General features: G+C 48.8%; 1 protein-coding gene across 1 annotated transcript in view; it reads right to left on the reverse strand.

Moving 5' to 3' along the window:
- The window catches only part of ITFG1 (integrin alpha FG-GAP repeat containing 1), a 402,294-nt gene that overhangs the window by 334,485 nt on the left and 51,356 nt on the right, over positions 1-16,453 (reverse strand). The window contains exons 2-3 of the mRNA XM_063945577.1: positions 5,807-5,882; positions 5,437-5,588 (exon numbers count right to left, since the gene is read on the reverse strand). Coding sequence (XP_063801647.1) covers positions 5,437-5,588; positions 5,807-5,882 — 228 coding nt within the window. The remainder of the gene's footprint in view (positions 1-5,436; positions 5,589-5,806; positions 5,883-16,453) is intronic.

Genomic DNA, 16,453 nt, shown 5'->3' on the forward strand with positions numbered 1-16,453 from the left:
CTCGACCCTATATGACTCTGTACGCAGGTGCCCTCCAAATGCTTTTGAGTCCTAGACTCATATGAAGCTACCAAAGAAAAAAGAAGAAAGAAGCATTTTCATGGACGCACTCAACCACTATTTGTTCACTTAAAATGTCTATTCTTTATTAGATATACATTCAAATTTTAAGGAATTGGTGAAATATTAAAATATAGTGTGAATAAGAAAAACAGAATGTGATAATAAAAACTACTAGTTTCCGAATGGTGATCCCTCAAAGTGTTAACTCAATAAAGGCTATACTGCCTATAACACAGTAACCGTGTCTTTTATACCCCTTTCACATCGCACTGAAAACCCGGTACCGACACGGCATATTGCCGTGTCGAAACGGGTCCGTGTGCGATGTGAAAGGTCCAATTGTGAATTAGCAGGTCGCCTGACCCGGTAATTCAACCCAGTAAAAAAGAAGGGTTCTTACCGGGTTGATTACCGGGTCAGGCGCAGTGTGAATGGGAGCCGTTCCGATGCGAATCGGCTCACATTCACAGCAGAGGCGGCGCAGGAGATGAGCTCATCTCCCGGCGCCGCCTCCACCCCCGCCCCTGATGCTGCTGCTCCCTCCGCTGCTATGGCAACCGACCCGGTATATTGCCGGGTCGTAAAGCCAGCAGAGGAGCGCAAATGCCGGATCCCACCCGGTAAGTACACGTTTGTCTTACCGGGTAGGATCCGGCATTTGCGATCTGAATACGGTATTATTGATATTGTCCTGTAAACTGCTTTTTAGTGGGTACAACAGGCTAGCAGTATTATTGCTTGTTCTTTTGCAACAATTTCAAGTATGCTCTTATACATTGTAGCTACTTTGCTGTTCTTATAAATTGTATCTTTTAAATGTTGCTGGCTTTATTCCAAGGATGTGTCACTGCTAGTCTTTCATGCAGGGGAAATAATTCCTCCACTGATTATCCTTGATTGACGCAACACTTGCAGATATATTCTTATATGCTATAGCTATTTGGTATTAGCTTGATTTTAATATGTATTGCCCAATTATCTGTGATTAACACACCATCCTTTCTATATTATTCAAGGGATATCTTTCCCACCATATCTAGTGTGTTATCTTATGCTATACGCAATCTGTTAGCCTGTGTATATTAACCATCACAATTCCATCCCATCAGAGAAATTATATATATTTTAAGCTGCCGTGCACAACACTTATTTCATTACAATCCCTCAGTATCAGTAATGTTTCCTTTCAATGTATTTATTATCCTGTCTGATAATACTGATTGTTTGTAGATAGTGATTGCATTTAATGTATTGCGATCACAGCACCATGTAGCTTTGTAGGCTGTGATTATAGATAATACAGGTGAGCACTAGAAACCGGCCGCCCGTCTTAATACCGCTGGCCGCACTGAGCTCAGCGTGTGTGCGGGCTGACGCCGGGACTCCCCACTCTCTCTCTCTCCGTCTGACGGCTTCACACACGAAGCCGCTGCCGGCAGCGGAGATCGTGAGAGGGAGCGATCTTAAAGTCAATTGCTTATCTCGGTGGGAGGACAATACAATTATAATACAATTGTAGACACATTATTATCTTTAATTTAACTTTGAGTTTAAACACCACCTGGAAAAAGCCAACGGCCGTTCCACCTTAGGCTTCCTCAGGGCGCTAGATTGAGTTTTCCTTATGTGTACAAGCCAACAACACAACATCCAATAATAATCCTCTGCCAACGGTGGTTAGGGAACGTTTTAATTGCGCTGTCATGGGCAGCACGGTGACATGTGGTTAGCACTGTAGCCTCACAGCACTGGGCTCAAGAGATTGAGTTTCACTGTTCTTCCCTGTGGGCCTAATTCAGACCTGATCGCTAGGCTGCGTTTTCATACAGCGGGCGATCAGGTCTAAACTGCGCAGGCGTATGCACCGCAATGCGCAGGCGCGTCACACGGGTACAAAGCGGGTCGCCGCTCAGCGATGGGTTTATGCAAAGAATCCAGTCGCACGGGCGTTCACGAGGAGATTGACAGGAAGAAGGTGTTTGTGGGTGGCAAATGACCGTTTTCTGGGTGTGGTTAGAAAAACGCTGGCGTGTCCAAGCGGTTGCAGGGAGGGTGTCTGATGTAAATTCCGGTCCCGGACAGGCTGAAGTGATCGCAGTGGCTGAGTAAGTCCTGGGCTGCGCAGAGACTGCACAAAATCAGTTTGTACAGCTCTGCTACACATGCGATCGCACACTTGCACAACTATAATACACCCTCCCCTGTGGGCGGCGACTATGCGAACGCAGGACTGCAATAAAAAAACCCTAGCGAGCGAACAGAACTGAATTAGGCCCTGTTTTTGGTGTGGGTGTCCTTGGGGTAGCATACTGGTACAGTGCAGGAACGGATGTGATTGAGGGATATTCTGTGCATGGCTCTGTATAAGTGATGGAGGTACTGTACACAGATGATGATAATATATTGCTACAGTCACAATATGGCAGCTTCCGCTGCACGTAGGCAACAAGTGTAATGTGTAAGACAGCACTTTACCCACTTCCTTATCATAAGTGACTGTGATATAATGGCACGACTGATTCATGACGTCACTTCGGCAAAAAACTTTAATTTGATGAACGTTACTAAGAAGCACATTAAAGAATTGCCAACAAAAATAGCCCAAAATAAACAGACATTTTCCATAAAACACAAAGCCATTAGTTTCCCTCCTGTAAGAAAATGATTATTAATTACACCCCAGTTGCAGAGCCCGCAGCGCCCCTTTCCAGCTGCCCCGTCAGTGTATTTCCTTTACTTTCCTGATAAATCCCCCAAGAAACATCCAAAAAAGAAACCTCACAGTTTCCATGGGCGTGGAGCCCAATAGCCACTGTCGTGCTGGTAATGGGGCGAGAGGACGAAATAACCTGGCAGCCTGCCTGCAATGCACTCCAGCCACAGGTGCTGTAATACTAATTGTGCCCTCAACAGATTAAACGTTTCTACAACAATGGGCACGTGGGCTGGAGACTGCCCCTATGCAATGGGAGCCGCGCTTCACGCAGGCATATGCAAATCATTTATTTAAAGGAAAACCAGCAGGAATATAACAGTATCAACTGTATAAGCAATCCTTCTTGCAGCTCAAAAAAACAGGATGTTCGTCGCATGATATGCGCCCACCGGCAACTTTTATTAACGGCATGGCTCATCTTCCAGTCTTTCTTCTCTTCCTTTGTAATACCCCTATCAAACTGAGCCTCGGACACAGGATATTGCCGGGGCAACCAGAGTCCTGGCTTGGTGTTAAAGGGTAGTGTTTCCAGAGATCGATGCAAATAAGCTGCAATAAGTAACGCTCGACCAAGGTTATTTGACCCGCTTTACATTTAAAAGCTGCTGATTGGCCATCAGTGGCTGAAGCAGGCAGCTGCTAACTCACCTGGCGGCAGATGGAGGCAGCGCGGAAGGCGGTAGAGGCGGGTCCAGTGTGAGAGGTCGATCTGGGAATGATCCGGGTTTAAGCTGCAACGTTAAAAGAGCTGTAACAAGGCTTGAAACAGTGTTCATACACCTAGATCGGACTCGGGATTTCCATGTGACAGGGGTATTAGTCATGTATTTAGAGGAGTGTGGTTCATAGAGTCGACCGTGTCTAGGTTGACCGCTATTGATTGACAGTAACTAAGTCGACACCCAAAATAGGTCAACAGGTCGTTTTCTTCGTACAGTGACCGGGAACCCCAATTAGTGCACCATGTCTCCTCGCAATCGCTCGCGTTCGGGAAAGGTGCCTCGCTGCGCTCGGAACAGGTTACCGTTCCCAACTGTAGTCCACGTGGATTGTAAAGTATGAAAAAGTTAAAAAAAATTGTGAAAAACTCATGTCGACCTAGAATATGTCAACCTAGTGACCATGTTGACCTAGAAACCCCATCCACCTAATGCGTGTCGACCAATAGTAGTCGACCTAAGTGTGGTCGACCTAGAGACTGGATAGCATTAAGAGAATTAGGGAGAAGTCTTTGTTTGATCTCACTGGGACACAACACGCTCTGCTCTATCCCTTCTGCGCGGGACACCGGGAGCAAATCCTGCGCTGGTCACTTTTTCCTCAATTTTGTGTCTTAGAGGGTGAGGGTGTGTCTTGATCGCTCGCTAGCTACTTTTAGCAGCCGTGCAAACACATAGTCGCCGCCCACAGGGGAGTGTATTTTCGCTTTGCAAGTGTGCGAGCGCGTGTGCAGCCGAGCGGGACGAAAAAGTTTTTTGCAGTTTCTGAGTAGCTCTGGACTTACTCAGCCCTTGCGATCACTTCAGTCTTTTTGGTACCAGAATTGACGTCAGACACCCGCCCTGCAAACGCTTGGACACGCCTGCGTTTTCCCACACTCCCTGAAAACGGTCAGTTGCCACCCACAAACACCCTCTTCCTGTCAATCTCCTTGCGATCGGCTGTGCGAATGGATTCTCCGTTAAATCCATCGCCCAGCAACGATCCGCATTGTACTCGTACGATGCGCCTGCGCATTGCGGTGCACACGCATGCGCAGTAGTAACCTGTTCGCTGCGCTGCAAAAAACGGCAGCGAGCGATCAACTCGGAATGACCCCCAATGTACTAGGTACTTAGGGTTAGCGCAGCTAAGTCGCAAAGTTTGTGGCACGATTTGAGGATAGGCGTGGACACATCTGTATGTATTTAGTAAAAGTCCTAGGAGGGTATTAGGTGGCACTGCATTAAAGTAATCTGAAAGTGGAAACCCCCTTCTAAAGTTGGATAATATCCTGTCAGTTTGCCATAACGTTACAGAACATACACAAAGACCTTTAAGAGAAGCAGACCAATTGCCGCCCATTCACACCAACTTATTCTCCTGTGAAGAGGACATCAGAATGTTACAAACGGTCACCAATGATCTGCACTGGAATACCTAGATTAACAAACTGCATGCAGCTCAATACACTGCATCATGTGTTAACAAAATAAGCCCTACTTCGTATTGAACCAATATAAGACGGGGAAGATCATTGCAAGGGTCATTAAGCAGCCTCTAACATGCTCCTAACAGGAGAGGTAAAGAAATGGACCATTAACGAGGGGAGAGGGAGGAAATCATTTAAATGACAGGACCCACGATATCAGCAGAGCTGCAGGGTAGGGAACAACATGGAAGCACTCAGGCCAAGTATAGAATGAAGATGTTGCCACTATGGCTGTGTCTGGCTGGAAACAAGGAGATTGGGCTGTATATAAGGATGATGATGGGGTGCCATAGAGTACACATATGTAAATACCAATGTCCCTGACCACATCTGCAAGATACAGTATGTACACTTATAACTTTACAGTGCGATCAATAACTTATAACTGTGACCCTGCTATAAAACAGACAGAAAATGTCAATATAATCCGGCCTGTGTAACGGTTATAAAAAGCAGCGCAACTTACTGAGGGTTTGGTTTTGTCCCAGGTAGATAACAGCAGACAATGGAGAGTCAGTGCCACCTTGACCCTTGGGGACTGTCGTCAGCAGTACATCCATCTGCGAATCGCCATTGTAATCGCCGGGGACCACGCTGGTGATGACCAACCCCTCTCTCCTGAAAGAGAGGACGAAAATCAGAGAGATCTGGAGACGCAGTTGGGCACAGCGGCCGGTCTGAATTGGCACACAAGGGCATTGCCCACTGTTCTGGGCATGCAAAGAGAGCTAACTCGCAAACGGACATGTCACTCTCTCTGCATCAGCCCCCAGTGCGAATACATTGTAAATACACTTTCCAGCACAGAAGAGCAAGCCGCAATCTCACATACTTACACTAATGAAAGTTTGATTTTTGGGTTAAAATACGGCGTCAATTTCAAGTCTGCCAAAAAGATCCATAATTCATTACCTGAAAGGACAAAACAGGAAGAGCTAAATGCAAAGTGTTCTGCTGTAAATCAACTTTATGAGACAGGATTACCAAGCTGGGTCATTCCTCACTTTACAAACTCTGGCACTCTGGGATATTGGTGCAATTTTGCTGCTAGAAGTACTTTTATTACGGTCAGATTTTAAATCGTATCCACAGTCTACAGGCAGCGATGTTGTGGGCAGGTCTAACCGTCAGCCAATGAATATGCTGGGAAATTGTGACATCACTGAGGCATCCTCACAGAGAATTAACAGGTTGTGTATTATAATGAGTATTAGTCTCGCTCACAATATGCTTGCCTCCACTTCATATTATGAGGGCACGGGTTTTCCTTACCATGACACATGAAAGGGACAATTCCATCACCAAGGGGACCTATTGTAAAAATAGGTCAATAAAAAGTAAAAAAATAAGATTTTAAACCTACCGGTAAATCTTTTTCTCCTAGTCCGTAGAGGATGCTGGGGACTCCGTAAGGACCATGGGGTATAGACGGGCTCCGCAGGAGACATGAGCACTATAAAGAACGTTAGAATGGGTGTGCACTGGCTCCTCCCTCTATGCCCCTCCTCCAGACATCAGTTAGAGAACTGTGCCCAGAGGAGACGGACAGTACGAGAAAAGGATTTTGTCAATCCAAGGGCAAGATTCATACCAGCCCACACCATCCATACCGTTTAAAATGGAATATATGCAACCAGTTAACATTATGCAACAAAACAGTATCAGGCAAAGACTGATTACAACTGTAACATAACCCTTATGTAAGCAATAACTATATACAAGCCTTGCAGAAAGTAGTCCGCACTGGGACGGGTGCCCAGCATCCTCTACGGACTAGGAGAAATAGATTTACCGGTAGGTTTAAAATCTTATTTTCTCTTACGTCCTAGAGAATGCTGGGGACTCCGTAAGGACCATGGGGTTTATACCAAAGCTCCAGACCTGGCAGGAGAGTGCAGACGACTCTGCAGCACCGACTGAGCAAACGCAAGGTCCTCATCAACCAGGGTATCAAACTTATAGAACTGTGCAAAAGTGTTTGAACCCGACCAGATAGCTGCTCGGCAAAGTTGTAAAGCCGAGACGCCTCGGGCAGCCGCCCAAGAAGAGCCCACCTTCCTAGTGGAATGGGCCTTTACCGAATTCGGCAACGGCAATCCTGCTGTAGAATAAGCCTGCTGAATCGTGTTACAGATCCAGCGAGCAATAGTCTGCTTCGAAGCAGGAGCGCCAACCTTGTTGGCCGCATATAGGACAACAGTGCTTCCGTTTTCCTAACCCGAGCCGTCCTGGCTACATAGATTTTTTAAGGCCCTGACTACATAGGTTGGTTCATATGAAACGATCAAACCACCTTGGGCAAAAATTGAGGACGAGTCCTCAACTCCGCTCTATCCATATGGAAAATCAGATAGGGGCTCTTGTGAGACAAGGCCGCCAATTCGGACACCCGCCTCGCAGATGCCAAGGCCAACAACATGACCACCTTCCAAGTGAGAAACTTTAATTCAACCGTCTGAAGCGGTTCAAACCAGTGAGAGTTTAGGAACCGCAATACCACGTTAAGGTCCCATGGCGCTGGGGGCACAAAAGGAGGCTGGATGTGCAGCACTCCCTTTACAAAAGTCTGGACTTCTGGGAGAGAAGCCAATTCCTTCTGAAAGAATATAGATAAGGCCGAAATCTTTACCTTAATGGAGCCTAACTTCAGGCCCATATCCACTCCTGTTTGTAGAAAGTGGAGAAAACGTCCCAGATGGAAATCCTCCGTAGGAGCATGTTTGGCTTCACACCAAGAAACATATTTCCTCCAGATACGGTAATAATGTTTCGCCGTCACCTCCTTCCTAGCCTTTATCAGCGTAGGGATGACTTCTTCCAGAATACCTTTCCCAGCTAGGATTCGGTGTTCAACCGCCATGCTGTCAAACGTAACCGAGGTAAGTCTTGGAACACGCAGGGCCCCTGCTGTAACTGGTCCTCCCTGAGAGGAAGAGGCCACGGATCTTCTGTGAGCATTTCCTGAAGATCTGAGTACCAGGCCCTTCGAGGCCAATCTGGAACAATGAGTATTGTCCGAACTCATTTTCGTCTTATGATTCTCAATATCTTTGAGATGAGAGGAAGAGGAGGGAACACATAGACCGACTGAAACACCCATGGTGTCACCAGGGCGTCCACCGCTACCGCTTGAGGGTCCCTTGACCTGGCACAATACCTCTGAAGCTTCTTGTTGAGGCGTGACGCCATCATGTCTATTTGAGGAATTCCCCAACGACTTGTTATCTCTGCAAAAACTTCTTGATGAAGTCCCCACTCTCCTGGATGGAGATCGTGCCTGCTGAGGAAGTCTGCTTCCCAGTTGTCCACTCCTGGAATGAAGACTGCTGACAGAGCGCCTACGTTATTTTCCGCTCAGCGAAGAATCCTGGTGGCTTCCGCCATTGCCACTCTGCTCCTTGTCCCGCCTTGGCGGTTTACATGAGTCACTGCTGTGACGTTGTTTGATTGAACCAGAACCGGTAGGTCGCGAAGAAGATTCTCCGCTTGTCGTAGGCCGTTGTATATGGCCCTCAATTCCAGTACGTTGATGTGCAGACAAGCCTCCTGGCTTGACCATAGTCCCTGAAAATGTCTTCCTTGTGTGACTGCTCCCCATCCTCAGAGGCTCGCATCCGTGGTCATCAGAACCCAGTCTTGAATGCCGAACCTGCGACCCTCTAGAAGGTGAGCACTCTGCAACCACCACAGGAGAGACACCTTGGCCCTGGGGGACAGGCTTATCTTCTGATGTATTTGTAGATGGGACCCGGACCACTTGTCCAGAAGGTCCCACTGAAATGTCCTCGCATGAAACCTGCCGAAAGTGATGGCCTCGTAGGCCGCCACCATTTTCCCCAGAACTCGAGTGCATTGATGAACAGACACTCTTTTTGGTCTTAGCAGGTCTCTGACCATGTTCTGGAGGTCCTGGGCTTTTTCCATTGGGAGAAAAACCCTCTTCTGTTCCGTGTCCAGAATCATGCCTAGAAATGATTGTCGAGTCGTTGGAATCAACTGTGACTTTGGCAGATTTAGAATCCAACCGTGCTGTTGTAGCACTCTCAGGGAGAGAGATACGCACTTCAGCAATTGTTCTCTCGATCTCGCTTTTATCAGGAGATCGTCCAAGTACAGGATAATTGTGACTCCTTGCCTGCGCAGGAGCACCATCATCTCCGCCATCACCTTGGTGAAAATTTTCGGGGCCGTGGAAACGTCTGAAACTGGTAATGGCAGTCCTGTACAGCGAATCTCAGGTACTCCTGGTGAGGAGGATATATGGGGACATGAAGGTATGCATCCTTTATGTCTAGTGACACCATAAAATCCCCCCCTTCCAGACTGGAGATCACTGCCCGGAGCGATTCCATCTTGAATTTGAACTTTTTCAAGTACAGGTTCAGGGATTTTAGATTTAAAATGGGTCTGACCGAGCCATCCGGCTTCTGGACCACGAACAGGGTCGAATAGTACCCTTTTCCCTGTTGGACTAGGGGAACCTTGATAATCACCTGCTGTTGACACAGCTTTTGAATCGCAGCTAACACTACTGCCCTCACTGGGGGAGAAGCTGGCAAGGCCGACTTGAAAAATCGGCGAGGGGGCACCTCTTCGAATTCCAGTTTGTAGCCTTGGGATACTATTTCCATCGCCCAAGGATCCACGTCTGACAGAACCCAGACCTGGCTGAAGAGTCGAAGACGTGCCCCCACCGGCGTGGACTCCCTCAGTGGAGCCCCAGCGTCATGCGGTGGATTTAGTAGAAGCCGGGGAGGACTTCTGCTCCTGGGAACTAGCCGAAGCAGGCGTTCTTTTCCCTCTACCCTTACCTCTGGCGAGGAAGGATGAGCCCCGACCTCTTCTGGACTTATGCGACCGAAAGGACTGCATCTGATATTGTGGAGTTTTCTTTTGCTGCGGGGGAACAAAAGGCAAAAAGGTAGATTTACCCGCGGTAGCTGTTGAAACCAGGTCCGCAAGACCTTCCCTGAATAAAACTTCACCCGTGTAAGGTAAAACCTCCATATGCTTCTTTGAGTCGGCATCACCCGTCCATTGGCGGGTCCACAGGGAACGCCTAGCAGAAATCGCCATGGCGTTGGCTCTCGAACCTAGTAGCCCAACGTCTCTTTGAGCATCTCTCATATATAAGACTGCGTATTTAATATGACCTAAAGTCAATAAAATGGTATCCCTATCTAGGGTATCAAAGTCAGCTGACAAGGTATCTGTCCAAGCTGCAACTGCGCTACATACCCATGCCGATGCTATTGCTGGTCTGAGTAAAGCACCCGTATGCGTATAAATAGATTTTAAGGTAGTTTCCTGTCTGCGATCAGCAGGATCCTTGAGGGCTGCCGTGTCAGGAGACGGTAGCGCCACCTTCTTGGACAAGCGTGTTAAAGCCTTGTCCACCCTAGGCGAGGATTCCCACCGTACCCTGTCCTGTGCAGCGAAAGGATACGCCATAAGAATCCTCTTGGGAATCTGCAGTTTTTTGTCTGGAGTTTCCCAAGCTTTTTCAAATAACTCGTTCAGCTCATGAGATGGGGGAAAGGTTACCTTAGGTTTCTTTTCCTTATACATGCGCACCCTCGTGTCAGGGACAGATGGGTCATCTGTGATATGCAAAACATCTTTTATTGCAATGATCATATAATGAATACTTTTGGCCATCCTTGGGTGTAACCTTGCATCATCGTAGTCGACACTGGAGTCAGAATCCGTGTCGGTATTAGTGTCTGCTATTTGGGATAGAGAACGTTTTTGAGACCCTGAAGGGCCCTGTGACACCGTCAAAGCCATGGATTGACTCCCTGCTTTTTCCCTGGACTCTGCTTTGTCCATCCTCTTATGTAATAAGGTCACATTTGCATTTAAAACATTCAGCATATCAATCCAATCATGTGTCGGCGTTGCCGACGGAGACACCACAATCACCTGCTCCATCTCCTCCTTAGATGAGCCTTCCGCTTCAGACATGTCGACACACTCGTACCGACACCCCCACACACACAGGGATATATTTATATGGAGACAGTTCCCCAATAAGACCCTTTGGAGAGACAGAGAGAGAGTATGCCAGCACACACCCAGCGCCAACTGACACTGGAAACAAATTCCCAGATAATATAGCGCTTTTTTATATATAATTATCTGTGTAATACACTCACTGCGCCTTACAAGTGACCCCCCCCCCTCTTTTCAGCCCTGTGTCATCGTGTTCAGCAGGGGAGAGTCGGGGGAGCCAGCTTCTCTGCTGTACACTGTGGAGAAAATGGCGCTGGGTAGTGTTGTGGGACCAAGCTCCGCCCCCTCCAGCGGCGGGCTTCGGTCCCGCTCAATTTTGTATAACTGCCGGGGGATTTTTATAACTACTGCCTCCGCAGCCTATATATACTTATATGCCAGTCCAAGAGGTTTATATTGCTGCCCAGGGCGCCCCCCCTGCCCCCTGCACCCATCAGTGCCTGCTCGTGTGTGCTGTGTGTGGGAGTAATAGCGCGCAGCGGTAACTTACCTCAGGGAAGATCTGAAGTCTTCTGCCGCCTTTGAAGTCTTTCTTCTTATACTCACCCGGCTTCTATCTTCTGGCTCTGTGAGGACGGCGGCACGGCTCTGGGACGAACGGCGAGGGGAGACCTGCGTTCCCACTCCCTCTGGGGCTAATGGTGTCCAGTAGCCTAAGAAGGAGAGCCTATCAGTTAAGTAGGTCTGCTTCTCTCTCCTCAGTCCCACGATGCAGGGAGCCTGTTGCCAGCAGTGCTCCCTGAAAATAAAAAACCTAACAAAATTCTTTTTTTTCAGAGAAACTCAGGTGAGCTCCCTGTAATGCACCCAGTCTCCTCTGGGCACAGGAATCAACTGAGGTCTGGAGGAGGGGCATAGAGGGAGGAGCCAGTGCACACCCATTCTAAAAGGTCTTTATAGTGCCCATGTCTCCTGCGGAGCCCGTCTATACCCCATGGTCCTTACGGAGTCCCCAGCATCCTCTAGGACAGAGGTTCTCAAACTCGGTCCTCGGGAACACACACAGTGCATGTTTTCCAGGTAACCCAGCAGGTGCACAGGTGTATTAATTACTCACTGACACATTTTAAAAGGTCCACAGGTGGAGCTAATTATTTCACTTGCGATTCTGTGAGGAGACCTGCAAAACATGCACTGTGTGTGCCCCCGAGGACCGAGTTTGAGAACCTCTGCTCTAGGACGTAAGAGAAATCTATTTGTTTTAATGTCAAGGCCAAAAAGACAGAAAACAAGGAACCTTAAAGCCAGTAAAAGGGTCTCTCCGCACTTCCATCGACTTTAATTTACAGAATTTTGCTAATTTTAACTTTATACATAGTTTGATGCTAGTTTCATTCTGTGCTTTTCAGTCAATTATTACTATCAGCAGTAGTTTATTTGAATTGCCTCTCGATACAACAGATTGTTTTGTGGAAGAAATTGTATCCAATACAAAAAGCACAGATAATTAGTATTATATTGTAAGTCCAAGAGCATATAATTACTCATAATACATGGCTGAAAAGCACAGAAAGAAACAGAGCCTGGTACTGGAAATGCTCAGCTCTTTTGTACACCGTCAAAGGAAGGTCTAAGGAAGAAGTGGGTGTAGGGTTGCTGTAATAATTTATTTGCTGGAACGGAGATGGTTAGGAGATTTAAGTGAGCTGAGATTTGAGGTTATTCACACAAATATAGGAAAAATAATAATTGCCCCCAGTATTTATTGCACCACACTTTCTGATTTCCCACGAATATTGAACAGACTAGATATATGAGGATATTAACACTTGCCAATCAGGCAACCTGCTCAGGCTCTGTATAATTACAATTCCCAGCAAGCCTTGCCAGTGGTTCAACAACAGGAGGAGAACCACTGGTTGGTTAGCCCTACTTAACCTGCTAGAATAAATCCATTACATTTCAAAGTGCAGTGAAATTATCTGCAAATTAGGTGTACTGAGACCTACTAATCACCTATTTAATAGACATTATAAAATAAGTACTGCAAGAATCTGATATCGTTAAGGGTCCTGTACGACGTCCCGTGTGCAGTACTGTTCAGTCAGGATGAAACCGGTCAGCTGTGGGGTCATTATATCTCACAAGATGCTCAGAAGCAAAGCTAGTTATATAATAAGTGGCTAAGTCCATACTCTCTAAAGGTGATTACACACGGAGCGATATAACTGAGTGATTTTGACTATATAGTCAAAATCGCTCAGAAAGTTAGTGCATATCTCTCCATGTGTACAAAGCCAGCGACAGCGATGCGCGTCCCCGCCAGGTCGCTATCGCTGCTAAAAATAGACTGTGCAGGCAAGTCAATTTTGGCTATGTCGCTGGAAAAGAAAAAGCATCCCCTTGCTTGAATGAGTTAGCCAAAATCGCCCATAGCCAAAATCGCTGGAAAAGTTCGTCAAAATCTCCTACAGCCAGTTCAAGGGAAAACGCTCAGTCAAAATCTCTCATAGGCAAAATCTCTCCGTGTGTATGCACCTTTAGACATGCTCAGTAGGTTTCGGAAACTCTCAGATAATGACATGATGACACTGTATATTATATATACAGGACCGGCCCAAGTTTATCTGTTTTTTAGTAAGCAAAAATCTATTTTGGCGCCCCTTGATGGGATAACAGGGGTGTGGTCTTACAAGAAAGGTGTATGGCTACACAATTGTACTCCCTGTGGTACAGGGTGATAGTGGGTGACAGGGAGATAATAGGTTACTGGTGAGGCAGGGGTCACAGGGAGATGGTGGGTGACTGAGGCAGGGGTGACAGGGAGATGGTGGGTGACTGATGTCCCCAGTGCCAGATACACATGTTCCCACAGCGCCAGATCTGCCCCCAGTGCAGATACACATATCCCCCACAGCGCCAGATCTGCCCCCAGTGCAGATACACATATCCCCCACAGCGCCAGATCTGCCCCCAGTGCAGATACGCACATCCCCACAGTGCCAGATATGCCCCCAGTGCAGATACACATGTCCCCACAGCGCCAGATATGCCCCCAGTGCAGATACACATGTCCCCACAGCGCAAGATATGCCCCCAGTGCAGATACACATGTCCCCACAGCGCCAGATATGCCCCCAGTGCAGATACACATGTCCCCACAGCGCCAGATATGCCCCCAGTGCAGATACGCACATCCCCACAGCGCCAGATATGCTCCAGTGCAGATACACATGTCCCCACAGCGCCAGATATGCCCCCAGTGCAGATACGCACATCCCCACAGCGCCAGATATGCCCCCAGTGCAGATACACATATCCCCCACAGTGCCAGATATGCCCCAGTGCAGATACACATGTCCCCACAGCGCCAGATCTGCCCCCAGTGCAGATACGCACATCCCCACAGTGCCAGATATGCCCCCAGTGCAGATACACATATCCCCACAGTGCCAGATCTGCCCCCAGTGCAGATACACATGTCCCCACAGCGCCAGATATGCCCCCAGTGCAGATACACATGTCCCCACAGTGCCAGATATGCCCCCAGTGCAGATACACATGTCCCCACAGTGCCAGATATGCCCCCAGTTCAGATACACACATCCCCACAGTGACAGATCTGCCCCCAGTGCAGATACACATGTCCCCCCAGTGCCAGATCTGCCCCCAGTGCAGATACACATATCCCCACAGCGCCAGATATGCCCCCAGTGCAGATACACATATCCCCCACAGTGCCAGATATGCCCCCAGTGCAGATACACATATCCCCTACAGTGCCAGATATGCCCCCAGTGCAGATACACATGTCCCCCCAGTGCCAGATCTGCCCCCAGTGCAGATACACATGTCCCCACAGTGCCAGATATGCCCCCAGTGCAGATACACATGTCCCCACAGCGCCAGATATGCCCCCAGTGCAGATACACATATCCCCACAGTGCCAGATATGCCCCCAGTGCAGATACACATGTTCCCAAAGCGCCAGATATGCCCCCAGTGCAGATACACATATCCCCTACAGTGCCAGATATGCCCCCAGTGCAGATACACATGTCCCCACAGTGCCAGATATGCCCCCAGTGCAGATACACACATCCCCCACAGTGCCAGATATGCCCCCAGTGCAGATACACATGTCCCCACAGTGCCAGATATGCCCCCAGTGCAGATACACATGTCCCCACAGTGCCAGATATGCCCCCAGTGCAGATACACACATCCCCCACAGTGCCAGATATGCCCCAAGTGCAGATACACATATCCCCACAGTGCCTCCCCCACAAAAGTCCGGCTCACCGCGCTGCGTGCGCCTCTCCTGCCCCGGGCCCTCAGTCTCCGGCAGTGGTGTCTATCTTCAATTCGGCGCCAGCCCGTGAGCCAATCAGAGCCCACGGTCCGGAAGCCACTTAGGAGCCTTAGCTGCTGGTCCGCGAGCTCTGATTGGTTCACAGGCCAGCGACAAATTTAAGATAGTCACTGCCGTCGGAGACGTCTGTGCGCGCCGGGCAGCGGTGACCGGGAGAGGATCGAGCCGGGCCGCTGTCAGCGAGGCCGGGATGGGCCGCTGGCGGAGAGGCCGGGATGGGCCGCTGGCGGAGAGGCCGGGGGTGGGCCGTCGGCGGAGAGGCCGGGGGTGGGCCGTCGGCGGAGAGGCCGGGGGTGGGCCGTCGGCGTAGAGGCCGGGATGGGCCGCCGGCAGAGAGGCCGGGATATAGGGTAATAGAGCCTGTGGTGGGATATTAGTATAGCGTACTGTACTGACTGGAGGGGAGAGGGAAGGGTTACTAAAGACTGTGTGATGTGCAAAGGTTTGATTGACAGAGCTAAAAAAAGGATTTTAATTACCTACCGGTAAATACTTTTCTCGTAGTCCATAGAGGATACTGGGGTCCATTTAGTACCATGGGGTATACGGCAGGGACGTGCAGTCAGGGGAGGCAGTGCCTCCCCTGTCATAAACATTAAAATAATATAAAGAAAATACTTATGACACATATTATGTGTCATAAGTATATGCATTAGGCTTTATATTATTTGAATGATTCTTTTAGTTTAAAATAATAATTTTAAGTGAGTTTAGGAGGCACCGCTGTCGGTGCCTCCCGCTGTCATCGCAACGAGCAGGAAGCGGGTAGGCGGTACTAAGAACTGGGCAGTAAAAGCCCATGAAAAAATGCATCTGAAGCGGCACTTTGTGGAAGTGCCGCTTTGACAGGGGAGTGGCAGGGGCGTGCTTTCAACCGATAGCACGCCCCTGTAGCTAAGAGTGAGCAACAGCGGTGGAGCGGGCGGCTGGCCCTGTCAGGCCGGAGTCAGCAGAGCGGAAGGGGATCTGTCCCGGAGCCTAAGCCTCTGTCCTGCCAGTGGAAGGAGTGTGAGGCGCGCCTTCCCCTTGTCCCGCCGCCACCACCGAGTCCCGCCGCCCCTACTCAGCCCCTGAGACCATCGTCGCGCAGCCGAGGAGAGTGTCTGGATCGTGGCCCCCCAAGGCGAGTAAAACACACACACACTAAAAAATAAAAAAG

Source organism: Pseudophryne corroboree, chromosome 11 (assembly GCF_028390025.1).
Source record: "Pseudophryne corroboree isolate aPseCor3 chromosome 11, aPseCor3.hap2, whole genome shotgun sequence".
NCBI classification, from domain to species: Eukaryota; Metazoa; Chordata; class Amphibia; order Anura; family Myobatrachidae; genus Pseudophryne; species Pseudophryne corroboree.